Source organism: Hemitrygon akajei, chromosome 8, assembly GCF_048418815.1.
Source record: "Hemitrygon akajei chromosome 8, sHemAka1.3, whole genome shotgun sequence".
NCBI lineage: Eukaryota > Metazoa > Chordata > Chondrichthyes > Myliobatiformes > Dasyatidae > Hemitrygon > Hemitrygon akajei.
The window spans coordinates 65,053,647-65,076,005 of NC_133131.1; the positions used below are offsets into that span (position 1 = coordinate 65,053,647).

The 22,359-nt window shown below is 43.1% G+C and overlaps 1 protein-coding gene across 2 annotated transcripts in view; it reads left to right on the plus strand.

Moving 5' to 3' along the window:
• LOC140731420 (SLAM family member 5-like) overlaps nucleotides 1–5,964 on the plus strand; it is a 36,446-nt gene extending 30,482 nt beyond the window's left edge. For both annotated transcript variants that reach the window (XM_073052925.1, XM_073052926.1), the window contains 3 exons: nucleotides 2,917–3,054; nucleotides 4,162–4,250; nucleotides 5,050–5,964. In XM_073052925.1, coding sequence (XP_072909026.1) covers nucleotides 2,917–3,054; nucleotides 4,162–4,250; nucleotides 5,050–5,274 — 452 coding nt within the window. In that variant the 3' untranslated portion in view covers nucleotides 5,275–5,964. The remainder of the gene's footprint in view (nucleotides 1–2,916; nucleotides 3,055–4,161; nucleotides 4,251–5,049) is intronic.
• Nucleotides 5,965–22,359: the final 16,395 nt, after the last annotated feature.

The following is a 22,359-nucleotide window of genomic DNA, read 5'->3' on the forward strand; positions in this document are numbered from 1 at the left end:
CCCCTTTCATTCTTCTAAACTCCAAGGAGTACAGACCCAGAGCTACGAATACTCCTCATACATTATCAACATCATGATAATCATCAACATGTGCCTCGTTGTCTGACTTCGGCGATCATGATGAGCATGATTGCTCTTGGCAATTTTTTTCTACAGAAGTGGTTTGACATTGCCTTCTTTTAGGCATGTCTTTATAAGCCAAGTTACCCCGGCCATTATTAATTATCATCAGAGATTGTCCGCCTGGAATCAGTGGACGCATTACCAGAACTTGTGATATGGACCTACGACCATCCACCACCTGCTCCCATGGCTTCATCAGGGGGCTAAGCAAGTGCTACATCTTGCCCAAAGGTGACCTGAAGAATAGTTGGAGTGAAGAAAAGGAGCACGAGCATCCTATACACCTCCATTGGTAGAGACATATTTCCACCCCACCACCCTTCACATACATTAACCACTTCATTCTTGGGATCTTTTTTATGAACATTCTCTGAACCCTCTTCAATGGCAACTCATTCTACCTCAGATGAGATGCTCCAAATTGGTCACAATACTCCAAGTGTGATCTGACCAATGCCTGGTAAAACCTCAGCATTACATCCTTGTTTTTATATCTTCTTGAAATGAATGCTGACACTCCCTGAGAATCCAGCATAGTTCCCATCCAATCCCTGGGATTTATTCCTCCTTTTGCTTTGCAAGACACCTAACAGCTTCATCTTCTTGATACTGACATGAACCAGACCATCGATATATCCCTCTCTAAATTTGTCATCCTCTACATTCCTTCCATTGTTAAGGACTATTGATTAAGGATCTCATTCACAGCCCCCATCGCCATACATTGATTAAGAACACACACAATTTCTCTGGCAATCTCTTTTGTTTAATGTATTTGCAGAATATCTTGGAATTCTCCTTCATCTTCCTTGCCAAGGATATTTCATCGCCAAGGACTCTCGGAAATTTGTACAGATGTACTGTGGAGAGCATTCTAACTGGTTCCATACTGTCTGGTATGGAGGGTCACTGCACAGGACTGGAGAAAGCTGCAGAAAGTTGTAAACTCAGCAAGGTCCATCATGGGCAGTAGCCTCCCCAGCACGGAGGTCACCTTCAAAAGGTGATGCCTCAAAAAGGCAGCATCCATCATCACAGACAGCCAACACACAGGACATGCCCTCTTCTCATTGCTCCTACCATGGAGGAGGGACGGGAGCCTGAAGACACACACTCAACATTGCAGGAACAGTTTCTTCCCCCTACACCATCAGATTTCAGAACTGGGAAGCAATAGGAAGCTCCAGGTTAGTAGGATGGAGGATAAACAGATGGAGGAGGGAAGAGAGGAAATAGTGATAGAGGCAGAGAGATGATTGGGCATCATGGTAGTGTAGCGATTAGCGCAACACGATTACAACGCGAGGTGTTTGCGTTTGGAGTTCACTCTGGCATCCTATGTCAGGACATTTGTACGTTCTCCCCATGAGAATGTGGACTTCCTCAGGGTTCTCCAGTTTCCTCCCACAGTCCAAAGACAGACCGGACTAGTGAGTAGTTAACTGGTGATTGTAAATTATCCTGTGATTCGGCTAGGGTTAAATAGGTGGGATTGATGGGCTGGAATCCCTAAATAAATCAACGGAATGACAGGTGGAAACAACAAAGGGCTGCACATGATGGACCCGATATGAAACAAAGCAGGAACACGGAATCACATACGGGCGGTGGGGAGAGCAGATGAGGACAGTGGGGAGAGGGATCGAATGGGAGGTAAGTGTGCAGAGGGGAAGATGAAGTGTATGGAGGAAAGGAACAGAGTGATTGTGGGCTGGGGATATGTGGTGTAGATAGAAGGAAATGGGTAGATTAAAGAGGAGAAAAATGGACAGAAAGTAAGCAGATTATCTGAAATTGGAGAATCGGATGTTGAAGCCATTAGATTGTACATTACCTGCGGAAGGTGACGTGCTGTTGGGCTGTACACTTCCTGACAGAAGGTGACGTGTTCATGGATTGTACTCTACCAGATGGAAGGTGACTTGCTGATAGATTGTACATTACCTGATGGAGGGTGACATGTTGTTGGGTTGTACTCTACCTGAAAAGGTGACGTGCCTTTGTATTGTACATAACCAGACGTAAGGAGATGTGTCATTGGGTTGTACACTACCTGACAGAAGGTGACATACTGATGGATTGTACACTACCTGACAGAAGGTGACATGATGTTCGGTTGTACACTACCTAATGGAAGGTGACGTTCTTTTCGATTGTACGCTACCTGATGGAAGGTTACGTGTAATTCGGTTGTACGCTACATGAAGGAAGGTGAGATGTCATTGGGTTATAAACTACTGGACGGAAGGTGATGTGTCGTTGGGTTGTACACAACCTGACAGAATGTGACGTGTCATTGGATTGTACATTACCAGATGGAAGATGCCGTGCTGTTCGGTTGTACACTACCTGATGGAAGGTGACACTCTGCTGGGTTGTACACTACCTGACAGAAGGTGACGTACTGGTCCTCTGCACTGTGTTGAGTCTCACCTTGGCAGTAGAGGAGACTGACGACAGACAGGTCACTGTGGCAATGTGCAGAGAGACTGAAATGGCTATCAACCACGAACACCACAGAGGCCACGACAGACTGTTGTCTGCCAATTAACAGCCACGTTTGCTGCCTGACTGCTGAGTTCCTCCAGCAGTTAGTTTTACAGTGAGTTTGAATGTTGGAGAGCTGTATTGAAACTGGTATCAATATTCTTTATGTCAAAGTATGGCCCATCAGTTCTCTGTCAATGGAGACAAAGGATAGAGTTGTTTCTCTGGATTTCCAGCATCTGCAGAATCTTTTGTGCTTAAGATTTGAATTGCTGATTTTTTTTAAAATTTCTGTTGTTATTGCAGAACCGTCAGGATTAACAATGATTGAAATAATTATTATTTCAAGTGTATCCAGTATATTTGTCATTGTTCTCCTTATTTGTCTGCTGTGTTTCATCATCAAAAACGTAAAACATCGTCAAAAGCCTCAAATCACTGGAGGTAAGTATCTGACACCCATTCTTTGAGTCTGATGATTTCGGGTGGGGATGCACAAGGTGCTGGAGGGGAGAGGGGACTGGGACAGGGAACACAAGGGAGAAGGTGCAATGGTCAGAGGGGGGAGGAAGTAGTGAGGGGTGGGAGAGTTTCAAAACTTGTCACTTCATAGTCAATGTTACCATGGGGGAGCATGCTGAACAACTGCATATACAAGCAACACACATAAAATGCTGGTGGAACACAGCAGGCCAGGCAGCATCTATAAGGAGAAGCACTGTCGACGTTTCAGGCCGAGACCCTTCGTCAGAACTAACTGAAAGGAAAGATAGTAAGATATTTGAATGTGGGGGGGGAGGGGAAAATGTGAAATGATAGGAGAAGACCGAGGGGGTGGGGTGAAGCTGAGAGCTGGAAAGGTGATTGGCGAAAGTGATACAGAGCTGGAGAAGGGAAAGGATCATGGGATGGGAGGCCTAGGGAGAAAGAAAGGGGAAGGGGAGCATCAGAGTTAGATGGAGAACAGGTAGAGTGATGAGCAGGGAGAGAGAAAAAAATATATATCCCTGATATATTTAGTTTTCTCACCCCCCCCCCCTTTATTTTCTCTCTGCCCATCACTCTTTGCCTGTTCTCCATCTCCCTCTTGTGCTCCCCTCCCCCTTTCTTAGTCCCGACGAAGGGTCTCGGCCCGAAACATCGACAGTGCTTCTCCCTATAGATGTTGCCTGGCCTGCTGCGTTCCACCAGCATTTTGTGTGTTGCTTGAATTTCCAGCATCTACAGATTTCCTCGTAACTGCATATATATACTGTGACCAATAGGGGGACACACTAAACAGTTATTTGGTAACATAAAACACAATCAGACAACTAATTGTTAAGCTGTGAAGAAAATAACAAATACCAATTCCAACGGGGCAGAGGCTTGAAGGGAGAGACAATAGAGGAGTGGAAGGGGAGAGGGTTCAGAGAGTAGAAGGGAAGTGTTGGGAGAGAGTGGAAGGAGTGAGTCAGAAAGGGTGGGGAATAGAAAGGTGAGGGGGTAGAGGGGACTGGTAAATGCTGCCTTCATGTGGATGCCTTTATCACCCCTCCCTGTGCTTCACAGAGCCACCGCCCGTGGAGACTGAGTATGCAGTAGTTCAGCCAGTACAAAGTCATGCAGCTGGCCGGCAAACTCGACAGGGGAATGAGATGGTAACAGAACAGAAATTACCCCAGAGAAGGGCAAATGGGGGGGGGGGGGGTCAATCCTTCAAACTCTGAACAATTTTCACTACTCCCAGCTCAGACACAATTCCCCCATGAAGGGGGAATGGGGAAGTGAACTGCTCAATCTTCTGGGACCACCTTCAACATCCTGGGGCACATTGCAACAGGAACCTGCTTACACACACAGCAGTGCCGGGATGAACCGGAGATGGCTACCGAATGAATGCAGAGTTCACTGACCCCACACACCCAGTCACTGGGGTTCACTAACCCCCATACACCCAGTCACTGGGGTTCACTGACCCCCACACACCCAGTCACTGGGGTTCACTAACCCCCATACACCCAATCACTGGGGTTCACTGACCCCCACACACCCAGTCACTGGGGTTCACTAGCCCCCATACACCCAGTCACTGGGGTTCACTGACCCCACACACCCAGTCACTGGGGTTCACTGACCCCACACACCCAGTCACGGGGAGACATTGTAACCCCCCACCTGCACGCCCAGTCACTGGGGGACACTGATTCACTCCACCCCCCACCCCCGTACACTAAGTCACCGGGGGATGCTCCTGCCCTCCACACACCCAGTCACCAGGGAACACTGTTAACTCACCCCCTGGCACACCCCCGCCAAACACTCCTCCCGTACACTGAATCTCCGGGGAACACAGTCTATCCTCCCACCCCACACCCGGTTACGTTTTGCTTTCTTAGCCCAGCCAATGTGGTGCCGGACTGGATCTCTCTTCACTCTGAACGTTGTGCTTCACTGCAGGTTCATGGGCATAACGACTGGCTGGAAGTTCCGAACACCGTGTATGCCACAGTGAACTCCCCTGGGAATCCAGCCGCTGAACCAGACAGGGGTAAACGAGGAGCCCGCAGGAACGTGAGGGACAGCAGCTTCGAAATGTATGAAACAGTGAACTATCCGGGGATTCCACGCATGGCCACAATCAGGACTGGAGCAGGAGCCCGTGGAAAATCCCCACCAATATAATCAGGAGGCGCCCATCTTCCTCTCTGAGACTGGTGTTGCGTCTGCAAGCCAGGCTGCGGAATTGGTGTGTTTTGGGGGATAGAAAGATTCCACATTCCTCAGATTTGCAGCTGTTCTTGTTGGACAAGGATGGGAAGTATCTCAGTGATCCTAGACGAGGGTAAACTGTGTGGGTGGGGCAGTGAGGGCATCACACTTAACCAGGACCTGGGCAGCACTCTACAAATGTTGTACATAGGCGGGTGGCAAATATTGGGGGAGGGCGTTGTTTAGGGAAGATTCAGCAGACTGTGTGGTTCCACGCCACCCTGTCTCAGGCAGTGGCCATATCTGGCCTCTGTGTCTCTAGGTTGGAGGCTTATAGGGGGGTCACAATAAAATTAGTTTGAAATTCCAAATAAATTCTTGTCCCCTATAACTGGAATCTTTTGAAATTTTAATTGGGGGAACAAATGGCAGAAGCTAAAAACATACTTTAAATCTGGCTTCAGAAAGGAAGACACAAATAATTTTCTGGAAGTAACAGGGAAGCAAACACCCAGGGAAATAATCTGACTGAAATCCGTTTGCAGTGCTGTGCAAAAATCTGAGGCATAGTTAAGGTGCCACAGACTTTTGCACATAACTGTCATAATTTTATGTATTGTGCTATACTGCTGCCACAAATAATAATAAACAAATTTCATGACATATGTGAGTGAAGATAAACTTGATTTTCGTAAGAGTCGCTGTTGTGCCGAGAACGGGAAGGGGGCAGGGAGGGATGAGTGTCGGTGATATCGGAGGATGGCATCGTGGTTCTGCGTAATGGATTAAACTATTCCATTATGGACTATGGACATTTTCGGACTTGGGGTTTATATTTTCTGTGTTTTTTATCGCTCTTTCCCTTTCCACTTTGTTGTGAAGGGGGTCAATTTTCTGTTTGTTCTGTTGTGTGGGGGGGGGCTGGGTTTCTCTCTGAAGAACGTTTAAGTTCTTTCTTGTTTCGTGGCTGTCTGGAGAAGGCAAATTACAGAGTTGTATACGGACACATGCTTAGATAATACATGAAACCTAGAGCCTTTCAGAGGGGAATTGCAGTTGGGAAAAGGGGAATGGAGAGAGGGGTGGAAAAGCACCAGAGAGACATCCTGTAATGATCAATACACCAATTGCTTGGAATCAAATGATCTTCCCTGGTGTCTCAGAGCTGGATGAGAGGTACTGCACCGCGCCACACTCTGCCCCGGGCACACTTTTATTGTCCCATTACCCACAGCAACACCCTCCCCCCCAATCCCTGGGTGCTGTGTCCTCACCATTCCCAACATCCTTTGTTCCCACCAGATGAAATATTCCCGTTTCACCCTGTTACAGCTAAAAAACACAGCTGTTTCCAAGGTCAGTACAGTCAACAAAGATGTCTTCATGCATTTACACGAACTATCGCTGATTAAGACTGACGGAAACAACACCGATTCTGGTTGGAAGCACCCACATAGAATACCGCGGAAGAAGCGTGGGTGCAGCGTGCATTTAAGGAAACGGGGTTTTAAACTCCCTTTACCGACTATCTTGGTGGCGAACGTGCAGTCTCTGGTGAATAAAATTGAAGATCTCAGCCCTAGGGTGCAGAATCGGAGGGGCTTTAGGACCGCGCATGTCCTTTATTTCACGGAATCCTGATTAACCCCTTCCCTACCGGATGCAGCGATTTAGATTGGCGGGTTTAATATACACCGTCAGGATAGATCTATAGAGTCTCTCAGAAGCAGAGGTGGAGGAGTATGCCTCATGATCAATACTTCCTGGTGCATTAATATATCAGTGCTGTCCCAATTCTGCACACCAGACCTGGAATGTGTAGCAGTAAAGTGCTGTCATTTTTACCTACCACGGAAGATTACCACGATCATTTTGAAGGCGGAAAACATTCCACCTCAGGCTAATGTCAAGCATTGTTTAAATGATCTGTTACGTATTCAGGCAACAACAAATATATATGAGTTAGGCAAGGGTTTTTATAACAAATAACACGTTTATTAGACACTGAAAACAAACCCCCCCAAAAGTAAACAAACACTAAAGTAACCGGAAAACAGCTGCTGTGCGGCAGATTCACAGTTCTTAATAGCGTTGCAGTTCAAACAGTTCTTAAAGCGGTATTGAAAAAAAACAGTTCTTTAGAGTGGTAGGCCGAAAGTTCAAAAGCTCACAGTCCATTTAAAAGGAGAGACTTTTTAAGGCGATTTAAATTCTCTTCCACGTCGTTGTCCTTCGATCCCCGCTGTCGAACTTTCCCACAAAGAATTTTATGAAATATAACGGCTTAAAGGCACTGACCTTCCTTCCACACTATTCTCAAATCCTTTCTGGTCAAACCCAGGGATTAACAGCAAGAATAGTCAACGAAATCCTTCCGAATGAGGATCAAATAAGGTCGAAACCCATCCACCGTCGAAAATCGATTCTCCTCGATCTTTAACTTCCGAACTCCGATATTCACTCTCCACTAGCAGTATTGTAAGAAACTGCTGGCAATGACCTTTTAAACTTTAGGCATGATATAAAACTTCATTTTTCAACTAAACTGCGTCATAACATTAAATCACGCAGTGACATGAAGTCAGCTTGGCAAACCCAGCCATGAACTGCCCCACCCCACAGGGTGGGTCTTCCTTTTATAACCTTTAAAAAAAACCTGTCACATGACCTCTACTGGTGGGAAAATGACGTCACTCCACCATCACAAGACCATTACCTCAAGTCCAGTATAACTTCAACCCCAGTCACGTGACAAGGGTACCACTGTCACATGTCACGGGTACGTAACACCTCCCTCCAAAAAAAACATTTTTGATCTTACAAGAACAAAAATTTTAACAATTACTTACAAGAAAAACAAAGGTATAAATTATATAACATACACAATATACAATACAGTAGGAGTGTTACAATAAAAAAACCACTCCAAAAAAAAATTACATTGTACATTCAACATCGAGATAGACAATCAGCAACCACATTATCTTTACCTTTAATGAGTTATCACAATATTGTACTCTTGTAACATCAAACTCCAATTTAATAATCTTCTGTTTTTGTTTTTCATCTTACTCAGAAAAACTAACGGATTATGATCAGTGTAAACAATAAGTGGTTTTTGAGTTGTACCAACATATACCTCAAAATATTCCAAAGCTAAAACAATAGATAACAATTCTTTCTCTATTGTTGAATAGTTTCTTTGATGCTTATTAAATTTCTTAGAAAAGTAAGCTACTGGATGATCAACCTCATCACCCTCATTCCTTTGCATCAATACTGCTCCCACAGCTTCATCACTAGCATCTACAGCTAATGAAAAAGGTTTTTCAAAGTCAGGTGCCTTAAGCACAGGTTGTTGACATATCATTGTTTTCAATTTTTCAAATGCTTCCTGACAAGACACTGTCCACACAAACTTCACATTCTTCTGCAGAAGGTTAGTTAATGGAAGAGCAACATTAGCAAAATTCTTACAAAATTTTCGATAATATCCTACCATTCCCAAAAATCTTCTGAGGGTTTTTTTTTCCCCGTCGGAGTGGGAATCTCTAAAATTGCCTGAACTTTTGCCTGAACAGGAGCTACCTTACCTTGACCTACAACATAACCAAGGTAAGTCACAGTGGCATGTCCAAATTCACTCTTAGCTAAATTAATAGTCAAGTTAGCTTTTGAAAGCCTCTCAAACAATTTCTCCACCGCAATTATGTGTGCTTCCCAAGTATCATTTCCTGTCACTAAATCATCAATATAAGCATCAGTATCTTTCAATCCCTGAATCACAGAGTTAATCATTCTCTGGAAAGTACCTGGGGCATTCTTCATCCCAAATGGAAGAACATTATATTCATAGAACCCAGATGGAGTTACAAATGCAGAAATCTCTCTACCTCTGTCCGTTAATGGAACACACCAATACCCTTTCAATAAATCAATCTTTGTAAGGAACTTTGCTTTTCCAACCTTATCTACACAATCATCTACTCTAGGAATTGGATATGCATCTGTTTTCGTTACAGCATTCACCTTCCTATAGTCCGTACAAAACCTAATACTACCATCGGCTTTTGGCACCATAACACATGGCGAACTCCAATTCAAGTTAGAATGTCTAATAATATCATTCTCTAACATGTATTCAATTTCTTTAACATGTATTCAATTTCTTTCTCAGCAAGTTCACATTTTTCCATGTTCATCCTATATGGATGTTGTTTAATAGGTTTGGCATCTCCAACATCTACATCATGTGAAGCTATAGTAGTCCTTCCCGGAACATCTGGAAACAAATCCTTATATTTAAAAATCAATTCCTTCATCTGTTGTTTCTGTTCTAGCTGTAATTGTGCTAATTTCTCATCCATATTTTCCAGAATGGTCGAATTAGGTAACCTAACAGAAACAATGTTAGATTTAGAACGAAAGTCAGATGAATCATCTATCATGTTCCCAGTTAAATCAAATTCATTCTCACTAACCACCACAGTCACAGTTCAGATTGTTTCTCAAAATATGGTTTAATCATATTTATATGGCAAAGTTGTGTTGACCTTCTACGATCTGGAGTTTTTATTATGTAATCCACATCATTGATTCTAGACACAATTTCATAAGGACCATGAAATCTAGCTTGTAAAGGATTTGTCTGCACTGGGAAAAGAACCAACACCTTATCTCCAGGCTTAAACATCCTCATCCTAGCTTCTTTATCGTACCAGGTTTTCATTTTCTCCTGAGCCAATTTTAAATTTTCCTTGGCTAAACTACAAGCTTTATGTAACCTGTCCTTAAATTTCAAAACATAGTCCAACAAATTAGTATGCACTTCCTTACTAATCCACTGTTCTTTCAATAAAGCTAAAGGTCCTCTAACTCTATGTCCAAACACAAGTTCAAATGGACTAAAACCTAAAGATTCCTTTACCGATTCCCTTACTGCAAATAAAAGTAAGTTTATACTCTCATCCCAGTCACTTTCATTTTCCACACAATATGTCCTAATCATATTCTTGAGGGTAGAATGAAACCTCTCCAAGGCACCTTGCGATTCTGGATGGTATGCAGATGAAGTGATTTGCTTAGCTCCCAATTTATAAACTATCTGTTGAAACAATCCAGACATAAAATTACTGCCTTGATCAGTTTGTATTTCCTTAGGCAATCCAAAATAAGTAAAGAATTTTATAAGAGCCTTCGTCACAGTTTTAGCTTTTATATTCCTAAGTGGTACTGCCTCTGGAAACCTAGACGAAGTACACATGATAGTCAACAAATACTGATAACCAGTTTTTGTCTTTGGTAATGGACCAACACAATCTACAATAACTTTAGAAAACGGTTCACCAAATGCTGGAATAGGTTGTAATGGAGCTACTGGTGTAACCTGATTTGGTTTACCCACAATTTGACAAGTATGGCACATTTTACAAAACATCGCCACATCTTTTCTTAGACCAGGCCAGTAAAAATGTTTTAAAATCTTGTCCACAGTTTTCCTTACCCCTTGATGTCCACCTAAAGGCACACTATGAGCTAAAGTCAAAATCTCATTTCGATAAACTTTAGGAACAACTACCTGGTAAACAACATTCCATTCCTCACTTGCAGGAATTGTAGGCGACCTCCACATCCTCAACAACACTCCTTTTTCCAAATAATATCCTACTGACACCTTCTCAATTTCACTACCTAGTAAAGCTTGTTCCCTTAATTTTATAATCTCAGGATCTCTATTCTGCTCTGCTATCATCTCCTTCTGAGACAGAGATAAATCTTCATAGTCAGACTTACTCCCAGAATCTTGTTCAAACAACGAAGGTAAGAAAGTCTCTGACACATCCTCAAAACTCGAATCCTGAGGTGAACAGTCATGAGTAACAACCTCATTCTGCACATCAATTTTTTTAGCCATAGCTCTAGTCACAACACAGGAAGAATCTGTGTTAGAATTCATCTCTGGTTCCTCTGACTCCATTGTCAAATGCACTTCAGGAAAAACTTGTCCACCTGCCAAGTCATTACCTAACAATAAAGAAATACCCTTCACAGGTAAGCTATGCTGTAATCCTACCTTAACAAATCCTGTAACTAACCCTGACTTTAAATTTACTTTATGTAAATGTACAGGCATAAAATCACTTCCAAGACCTCTTATGTAATTTACCTCACCAGTATCACTCTCTTCATTAAACTTCAACACACTATCTAACATCAGTGATTGAGAAGCTCCAGTATCCCTAAGGATTTTTATTGGCACCAGAGTAGATCCTTCTTTCAAGGATACAAACCCTTCAGTTATAAAATGATCATATCCCTTTCTAACTTGGTCAGACTCTAACAAATCCTCATTTGTGTTTACCAAACCCTGTAACTTTACAGGTGCTTCAGTATGTTGCACACAAGCATCTGGAACTGCTTCCTTCTCTTTCTTTTTCAATTTGAAACAGTTAGCTATTACATGGCCAGGCTTCTTACAATAGTTACAAATAAGACCAAACTGTCTTTCCTTCACAGGTTTTCCTTCCTCCTTACCTTTCTCATTAACCTCTGATTTAATTTCTGATTTACCTTGAGTCTCCATATTATTCTTCCTCTTAAAAATTCTACCCTGAGGAAATTTATTCTTATGGATTAAAAATACTCATCAGCTAATCTAGCACAGTCCTGCAATTTATCAGTATCCCTCTCATTTAAGTAGGTCCTTACCTCAACAGGAATGCTTCTTTTAAATTCCTCCATCAAAATCAGCTCTTTCAATGTATCATTTTTAGAAGAAACCCATCTCTCAAAACACATAGCTTTATCATAGGCAAATTCCATATAAGTCTTTTGCACAGACTTTTTCAAACTTCTGAATCTTTCCCTATATGCTTCTGGGACTAATTCGTATGCTTTGAGAATATTCATTTTCACAATATCATAATCTAATGCTTGCGCAGCAGTTAAAGCTGTGTAAACTTGCTGTGCTTTGGCTTTAATTACACTCTGTAACAATACTGACCATTTATCTCTCAGTCAGTCTGACATCCGAGCAATATTTTCAAAATGTTGAAAATATCTTTCCACTTCTGTTTCACTAAATGGAGGGACCAATTTAATTTCTTGACTAGCAACAAACATTTTTTTAGAATCAGAAGACTGATTCCCAGACCTTAATTTCGCCATTGCATATTCAAAATCTCTCTGCTTCTGTTCAGCTTCCAATTTACACCTCTCTAACATCATTTGTTCGACTTGCAACTGCATCTCCAGATTACTTATTGGAAACGATTCTAAAATCGATTCATCAAAATCACCCGAAGCCACAAAATGTGATGCGATTTTTCTCTGTATTAGAGCTTTTGATGTAGTCTTCAAAATACCTTTAAGTTGCAATCTACGAACTATCTCAGATACATCAGTTTTTTTCGCCTTCGCTAACAAATCTGCGGCTGGCGAATCCAGAAACTCATCAATATTCATCGTTGCTGAATACCACTCACAAGCCAATCAAACAAAAGAATCGAGCAGTCCCCGTTACCAAAACACCGATTCAAAAGTTAACAAGCATTTAAACTCATACGATCCAATCCGGACGCAGCCCCCATATTTATGTTACGTATTCAGGCAACAATAAATATATATGAGTTAGGCAAGGGTTTTTATAACAAATAACACGTTTATTAGGCACTGAAAACAAACCCCCCAAAAGTAAACAAACACTAACATAACCAGAAAACAGCTGCTGTGCGGCAGATTCACAGTTCTTAATAGCGTTGCAGTTCAAACAGTTCTTAAAGCGGTATTGAAAAAAAACAGTTCTTTAGAGTGGTAGGCCGAAAGTTCAAAAGCTCACAGTCCATTTAAAAGGAGAGACTTTTTAAGGCGATTTAAATTCTCTTCCACGTCGTTGTCCTTCGATCCCCGCTGTCGAACTTTCCCACAAAGAATTTTATGAAATATAACGGCTTAAAGGCACTGACCTTCCTTCCACACTATTCTCAAATCCTTTCTGGTCAAACCCAGGGATTAACAGCAAGAATAGTCAATGGAATCCTTCCGAATGAGGATCAAATAAGGTCGAAACCCATCCACCGTCGAAAATCGATTCTCCTCGATCTTTAACTTCCGAACTCCGATATTCACTCTCCACTAGCAGTATTGTAAGAAACTGCTGGCAATGACCTTTTAAACTTTAGGCATTATATAAAACTTCATTTTTCAACTAAACTGCGTCATAACATTAAATCACGCAGTGACATGAAGTCAGCTTGGCAAACCCAGCCACGAACTGCCCCACCCCACAGGGTGGGTCTTCCTTTTATAACCTGTAAAAAAAACCTTTCACATGACCTCTACTGGTGGGAAAATGACGTCACTCCACCATCACAAGACCATTACCTCAAGTCCAGTATAGCTTCAACCCCAGTCACGTGACAAGGGTACCACTGTCACGTGTCACGGGTACGTAACAGATCTAAGTAATGGGATGCACCAAACAGCGCACCCTAATGCCTTCACCATCATTTTGGGAGATTTTAACGAGGCCAGTCTGAAATAAATCACTAAGCAATTAACATCAGCAGATCACTTGCAATACCAGAGGAAACAACACATTAGACCATTGCTACACCACCATCAAGAATACCTACCGTGCTATTCCACGCCCTCCCTCCGGGGAGTCTGATCACCTGGCTGTACTTCTACTCCCTGAGTATAGACAGAGAGTGAAGACTGCAGCACCAGTAGTGAGGACCGGGAAGGTTTGGACAAGGGAAGCACAGGAGCGATACAGGACTGCTTTGAATCTGTGGACTGGACTGTACTCAGGGATTCATCTTTGAATCACGATGAGGTGCTGCAGTTGTTACTGACTTGATTGAAACCTGTGTGGATGCGCGTGTGCCTCCAAAGACTTACTGTACATTCCCCAACCAAAAGCTGTGGATGAACCAGGACACACGCCAGGAGTGTGTGATGAACGTCGTCTGCTGAAGGCTAGATCTGTGGCATTCAGGTCTGGCAACCCAGGCCTCTACCAGAAAACCAGGTATGATTTGTGGAGTGCTATTTCAAGGGCAAAGGGACAACTTTGAATGTGGCTATAGGTGATATCGGATCATGGCAACTCTGGCAGGGTTTGCAAGAATTTACTCCTAGAAAGTGAAACTCAACAGTATGAATGGCAGCGATGCTTCCCTACCAGATGAACTCAATGCGTTCTATGCCCGCTTTGAAAGGGAGAACACAACTACAGCTGTGAAGATCCCTGCTGCACCTGATGACCCTGTGATCTCTGTCTCAGAGGTTAACGTTAGACTGTCTTTAAAGAGAGTGAACCCTCACAAGGCATAAGGTCCCGATGGAGTACCTGGTAAGACTCTGAAAACTTGTGCCAACCAACTAGCGGGAGTATTCAAGGACATTTTCAACCACTCACTGCTACGGGTAGAAGTTTCCATTTGCTTCAAAAAGGCAACAATTATACCAGTGCCTAAAAAGAATAATGTGAGCTGCCTTAATGACTATCGCCCAGTAGCACTCACATCTATAGTGAAGAAATGCTTTGAGAGGTTGGTTATGACTAGACTGAACTCCTGCCTCAGCAAGGACCTGGACCCATTGCAATTTGCCTATCACCACAATAGGTCAACAGCAGATGCAATTTCAATGGCTCTCCACATGGCTTTAGATCACCTGGACAACACAAACACCTTTGTCAGGATGCTGTTCATTAGCTCAGCATTTAATACCATCATTCCCACAATCTTGATTTAGAAATTGAAGAACTTGGTCTTCTGTACCTCTCTCTGCTATTGGATCCTCGACTTCCTAACTGGAAGACCACAATCTGTGCGGATTGCTGATAAGATATCCTCCTTACTGATGGTCAACACTGGCACACCTCAGGGGTATGTGTTTAGCCCACTGTTCTGCTCTCTAAATATACATGACTGTGTGGCTAGGCATAGCTCAAATATCATCTATAAATTTGCTGACACTACGACCAAAGTTGGTAGAATCTCAGGTGATGATGAGAAGGCGTACAGGAGTGAGATATACCAACTATATACCAACATGCTATCGTAGGGACAGAAATGTGGGCAGAGGGGGTGGGGTGGCCCTGTTGGTGAGGAATGAGATTCAGTCCTTTGCAAGGGGGGACATAGGATCAGGAGAAGTAGAGTCTATGTGGATAGAACTGAGGAACAGTAAGGACAAAAGGACCCTAATGGGTGTTGTCTACAGGCCACCAAACAGTAGCATGGATATTGGGTGCAAGTTGAATAGGGAGATAACATTGGCATGTGGCAAAGGTAATGTCGCAGTAGTTATGGGGGATTTCAACATGCAGGTGAACTGGGAGAATCAGGTTGGTGCTGGACCCCAGGATAGGGAGTTTGTAGAGTGCCTACGGGATGCATTCTTGGAACAACTTGTACGAGAGCCGACCAGGGACAAGGCTATTCTGGATTTAGTGTTATGTAATGAACAGGATTTGATAAGCGATCTTGAAGTAAAGGAGCCATTAGGAGGTATTGATCATAATATGATAAGTTTTTATCTGCAATTTGAGAAGGATAAGGGCAGCTCGGAGGTGTCAGTGTTGCACTTGAACAGGGGAAACTATGGAGCCATGAGGGAGGAGCTGGCCAAAGTTGTTTGGACAGATATCCTAGCAGAAAATACAGTGGAACAGCAATGGCAGGTATTCTTGGGAATAATGCACAAGGTGCAAAATCAGTTCATCCCCCGGAGAAGGAAGGATTCAAAGGGGGGAAAGGGGCCACAGTGGTTGACAAAGGAAGACAGAGATTGCATAGCATTAAAAAAAAGGAAGTATGACAGAGCTAAGGTGAGTGGGAGGACAGATGATTGGGAAGTTTTTAAGGAACAACAGAACTTAACTAAAAAGGAAATACGGGGAGAAAAAAATGAGGTACAAACGCAAGCTAGCCAGGAATATAAAGGAGGATAGCAAAAGCTTTTTTAGGTATGTGAAGAGAAAGAAGATAGTTAAGAACAATGTTGGGCCCTTGAAGAATGAATTGGGTGAAATTGTTATGGGAAACAGAGAAATGGCAGAAGAATTTAATAAGTACTTTAGATCCGTCTTCACTAAGGAAGACACCAGCAATCTCCCAGATGTATGGGTGGGCCAAGGACATAGGGTAACAGAGGAAATGAAACAGATTGACATTAGGAAGGAAACGGTGATGAGTAGGCTGATGGGACTGAAGGCTGACAAATCCCCAGGTCCAGATGGTCTGCATCCTAGGGTACTAAAGGAGGTGGCCCTGGAAATTGTGGATGCATTGGTAATCATTTTCCAATGTTCCTTAGATTCAGGATCAGTTCCTGAGGATTGGAGAATGACTAATGTTATCCCACTTTTTAAGAAAGGAGGGAGGGAGAAAACAGAGAACTATCGACCTGTCAGCCTGACATCAGTGGTGGGGAAGATGCTAGAGTCCATTATTAAAGATGAAATAGTGGCATATCTAGATAGCAGTGATAGGATTGGGCCAAGCCAGCATGGATTTACCAAGGGTAAATCATACTTGACTAATCTGTTGGAGTTTTTCGAGGATGTAACCAGGAAGTTAAACAAGGGAGATCCAGTGGATGTAGTGTACCTCAATTTTCAGAAGGCATTTGATAAGGTCCCACATAGGAGATTGGTGGGTAAAATCAAAGCTCATGGCATTGTGGGGAAGACATTGACATGGATAGAAAACTGGTTGGCAGATAGAAAGCAAAGAGTAGCGGTGAATGGGTGTTTCTCAGAATGGCAGGTGGTGACTAGTGGGGTGCCACAGGGCTCGGTATTGGACCACAGCTGTTTACGATTTACGTCAATGATTTAGATGAAGGCATTGAGAATAACATCAGCAAATTTGCTGATGATACTAAGCTGAGTGACAGTGTGACATGAGATGAGGATGTTAGGAGAATTCAGGGTGACTTGGATAGGCTGGGTGAGTGGGCAGATACTTGGCAGATGACGCTTAATGTGAATAAGTGTGAGGTTATCCACTTTGGGAGTAAGAACAGGAAGGCAGATTATTATCTGAATGGTGTAGAGTTAGGTAAGGGAGAAATACAAAGAGATCTAGGAATCCTTGTTCATCAGTCACTGAAGGTGAATGAGCAAGTGCAGCAGGCAGTGAAGAAGGCTAATGGAATGTTGGCCTTTATTACAAAGGGAATTGAGTACAAGAGCAAGGAAATCCTCTTGCATTTGTACAGAGCCCTGGTGAAACCACACCTGAAGTATTGTGTACAGTTTTGGTCTCCAGGGTTAAGGAAGGACATCCTGGCTGTAGAGGAAGTGCAGCATAGATTCACGAGGTTAATTCCTAGGATGTCTGGACTGTCTTACGCAGAGAGGTTAGAGAGACTGGATTGTACACGTTGGAATTAAGGAGATTGAGAGGGGATCTGATTGAAACATATAAGATTATTAAGGGATTGGACAAGATAGAGGCAGGAAATATATTCCAGATGCTGGAAGAGTCCAGTACCAGAGGGCATGGTTTGAGAATAAGGGGTAGGTCATTTAGGACAGTGTTAAGGAAAAACTTCTTCTCCCAGAGAGTTGTGGGGGTCTGGAATGCACTGCCTCGGAAGGTAGTGGAGACCAATTCTCTGGATGCTTTCAAGAAGGAGCTGGATAGGTATCTTATGGATAGGGGAATCAAGGGATATGGGGACAAGGCAGGAACAGGGTATTGACAGTAGATGATCAGCCATGATCTCAAAATGGCGGTGCAGGCTCGAAGGGCCGAATGGTCTACTTCTACACCTACTGTCTATTGTCTATAACTAGTGAAGTGGTGTCACAGCAACAACCTGGCACTCAACATCAGTAAGATAAACGAGCTGATTGTGGACTTCAGGAAGGGTAAGACAAAGGAACACATATCAATCCTGATAGAGAGATCAGAAGTGGAGGGAGTGAGCAGTTTCAAGTTCCTTGGTGTCAAGATCTCTGAGGATCTAACCTGGTCCCAACATATTGATGTAGTCATAAAGAAAGCAAGACAACAACTATACTTCATTAGGAGTTTGAAGAGATTTGGCACATCAACAAATACACTCAAAAGGTTCTATAGCTGTACCATGGAGAGCTTTCTGACAGGCTGCATCACTGTCTGGTATGGAGGGGCTACTACACAGGACCAAAAGAAGCTGCAGAGAATTGTAAGTCTAGTCAGCTCCATCTTGGGTACTAGCCTACAAAGTACTGAGGTTATCTTCAGGGAGTGGTGTTTCAGAAAGGCAGCGTCCATTATTAAGGACCTCCAGCACCCAAGGCATGCCCTTTTCTCACTGTTACCATCAGGTAGGAGATACAGAATTCTGAAGACACACACTCAGATATTCAGGAACAGCTTCTTCCCCTCTGCCATCCGATTCCTAAATGGACATTGAACCTTTGGACACTACCTCACTTTTTAAATATACAGTATTTGTTTTTTTCATGTTTTTAATCTATTCAATATATGTATACTGTATTTTATTATTATTATTATTATTATTATTATTATTATTTCTTCTATATTATGTATGGCATTGAACTGCTGCTGCTAAGTTAACAAATTCCACATCACATGCTGGTGATAATAAACCTGATTCTGATTTTGATGAAAGATATTTTGCCACTTGGTTGTGCCTGTGTTAGTAATCAAATTGAGTTAAACTGCTACAGGATCCTTTAATGAGTTGGATTGTTTCTGCTTTTTCTTGGCATTTTCTACATTTATCATCTTGAACTTATTGGTGTTTTATTATTGTTACGTACCCCGTAACTGGGTCACTTACCAGCAAAGATAGAGAGATCCGTTGAAGTCTGATGGTACTATTTTTAACAGTATTTATTGATAAAAATACACAAAAATAATATCAATGCAAACATACAGATAATATGCGTCATCAATACTAACTCTAAAAGCGCGGGTATAATAATAATCAATAAGAAATAGCTCTATCATTGTCTAGGGGATAATGTATTGTCCGATGGAAATATAAAAGTCACTCAAGTTCATTCAGGCTGCAGCTTTTGGTTGGAGAGAGAGATGATTTTTTTAGAACTTGCCCGTTTTCCTTTCTATGATGTCGATCCTTCGAAATGTCGTCGGTGGTGATCTCTTCTTTAGCTAAGCTGTCTTCCATGGTAAGGCCTCAATCCCAGGCAACGGGAAAGGACACACGTGGGCCCTCCACTGGCTGTCGCTATTAAACGCTGTCACGGGATTTCCAGCGTTTCTCCTGGTGCGTCTAAAGGGGTTGTTCCCCAGACCCTCTTTTATCCTTACTCACGGGGTCTCAGATGTCAATCAGGTTGGGATGATGCAATCCCTCAACCAACCCCCTCTGATCATTCCCTGAGGGCTTCAATGAATAGTACAGTACTCAATACACAATTCCGTCTCCAAGAGACAATGGCCGTTATCTGTGGCTTTGTATCGCGGAGGCCAGGACACATTCCAAACGTCTCTCTCTCATTTCCTGGTCTCCTGACCTGAATTAACAGCGATCTTGCGAGTCTCAAAAAGGAGGGGGCTACTTTGTACCCTTCAGCCCCTCAGAGTTGGGGCACAGGCGTAACACCCCCTTTCTTCAATGTGTTTTTACCATCGGTAAAAACGAAGTAATACAGAGTCTTACAGGATTTTAGAATCTAACACAATACAAAAATTTTTTTTTCTCTACAGAGTAATACCATTATACATTCAATTCAGCATCTAAACAGTTACCGATTACATTGTCACTTCCTTTAATATCTTAACATCTTGTACCTTACTAAAGTCTTGTAGCATCAGACTCCAATTTAATAACCACCTTTTTTTAATTTTCTTTCCTTCAGCAAACAAAATCTAAAGAGTTGTGATCTTAGCTTACGTGTATACTACAAAAGTTCATACCAAATACTAATCTTTATGTTACTTTCAAACTTAACAGTCAAGCTTCCATTGGGGGTTGTCTTTATTATTCACATGCTTTGTCGAAATCCCTTAAAACCGGCTTCTGCTATTCAAAAATGGCGTCCCATTAACCCTCGCCTCTTTTCTGGTTAATTCCCACGTGGTTGGCTTGTGCACCCTGGCGAAATAGGTTTTCGCCCGTTCCTTTCATAGGAGTTATTTTATCAACAATGTGTTCCAAACTTGCACCATTTTCCGAATGTCCACACAATTCTTTAATTTTACGCAAGTTGCTAGTTTTCTCTTCAGGACCCTTCAGGTGATTAGGTCTCAATGCCAGCGATCCCTCTTTGTTCAAACAGCATTTCGAATTCTGCGGTTTCACACCACACTCTGGAATAACAATAGCGTGTGGGGCCCCTTTACCTTCCAACTCAACCTGTAATTGATTCACAGGCTTTGTGGTACCAAGCCTTTGTCCCTGTAGCTTGGTTGCTGCTTCTGATATCAGTCCAGCCTTTAAATTTTCTTCATTCAATTTGGGAACTACACTTTTCCCTTTTCCTTCAATAATAATATTCACCTCACCACCTTTGATCCCCTCACTAACTTTTAACACACCTTCGAGCACAATCAACTGGGAACTCTCACTTCCCACTATTACCAAGGTTAACCCTTTCTTCACTGAACCAAGTCCATCTGACCCACAAGGACTGCATTCCTTTTCAACTGAATCAAATACCTCAGACTTTTTCTGAGCTCCATTACTAGGTTCAGTACCACGTGCATCCACATCTTGGACACACTCATACGGGACATTTGCCTCTTCCAGGCTTTCAATACCCGTACCCGGTTCAAATTCTAAATTCCCCTGATCCTCCCAGCTACTCTCTGGGCAACTCCCTTCCGGAGTAAACTCAACCCAGCGGGCTGAAACAACCTCATCTGCCAGCCCAGCAGACTTCTTCGAGGTAAGGGCACCCTTTTCATCTAGGACTGCCCTCATTTCATTATCGGGAACACCTTTAAAATTTTCAACTTCTTCAAACAGTTCTGCCAAACCAGACAGATCATCCATGTCCAACTCTGGACCCTTTAACAGCTTTACCTGTTTCTCATCTTTACTTCGTGCCTCTATAAATTTTCTCCTGGCTAAGGGCAGGACTAACTCCTTGCCCTTACTCTCTTTCACTTTACTACTCTCCGTTTTACCACCCTCTAAACCCTCTTGGTACAGGGTTGGTAAAAACGTCTCGGCCAAATCGATACTGGCCGGATTTAAACTGCTCCCTTTCTCAGCTGCCTTTCTCAACATGCTGCGAGTGATCGCGCATGCAGGATAGATCTTGGAATCTAGGGGCGGGACCCCCACCGGCTGTCTCGTCAGCGTCATTGCTGACCAAACCTTACCACCGGCTAAATCATTACCCAGAAGGACGTCCGCATTAGTTCTCGGGAATTCTGATTGCACCCCCATTTCAACTGGTCCAGATACCAGCTCACAATTCACAATGATCCTATGCAAGGGCACCGTTTCTGTCCCTTTTCCTATTCCTTTCAAAGCTACCATTCCCGTCTTGCGACCAAAATCCAGTACCTTACTGCTAATCAATGACAGTTCAGCTCCCGTGTCTCTCCAGATCCGCACGGGAACTGGTGGGCCTCCCTCTCTCACAGACATGGTTCTGTTTGACATACAAGTCTCAGACCCTTCTCGTATTCCGTCTACCCGGGGCTCTCTTGTCGATTTACTGATTACCACGGCACATCCTATAGGGACTACTGCTTTCCCTTTTCCTGTCTCCCTCCTCGGAGCAAAGCACCTAGATGCAATATGTCCCCCCTTTCCACAATTAAAACAGGTCAAGCCCAGAAATCTCTGGCCGTCTTGCCTCTCCTCCTCAATCTTACCACTAGCTCCCGGCGGGACCTCTGCCTCAGCCAGCGGGCTTTCACTATCGTTCCCCCGGTCTCTCTGGGAACTTTTATTCGAGGAAAACTTTGTCTTGTGGGTTAGGGCATATTCATCGGCGAACCTAGCAAATTCGGAGATGGACTTATTCGGCTTCTCATGCAAATACATCCGGATATCCTCCGAAACACAACCTTCAAATTCCTCAATCAGAATTAACTCCCTGAGACGCCAAAA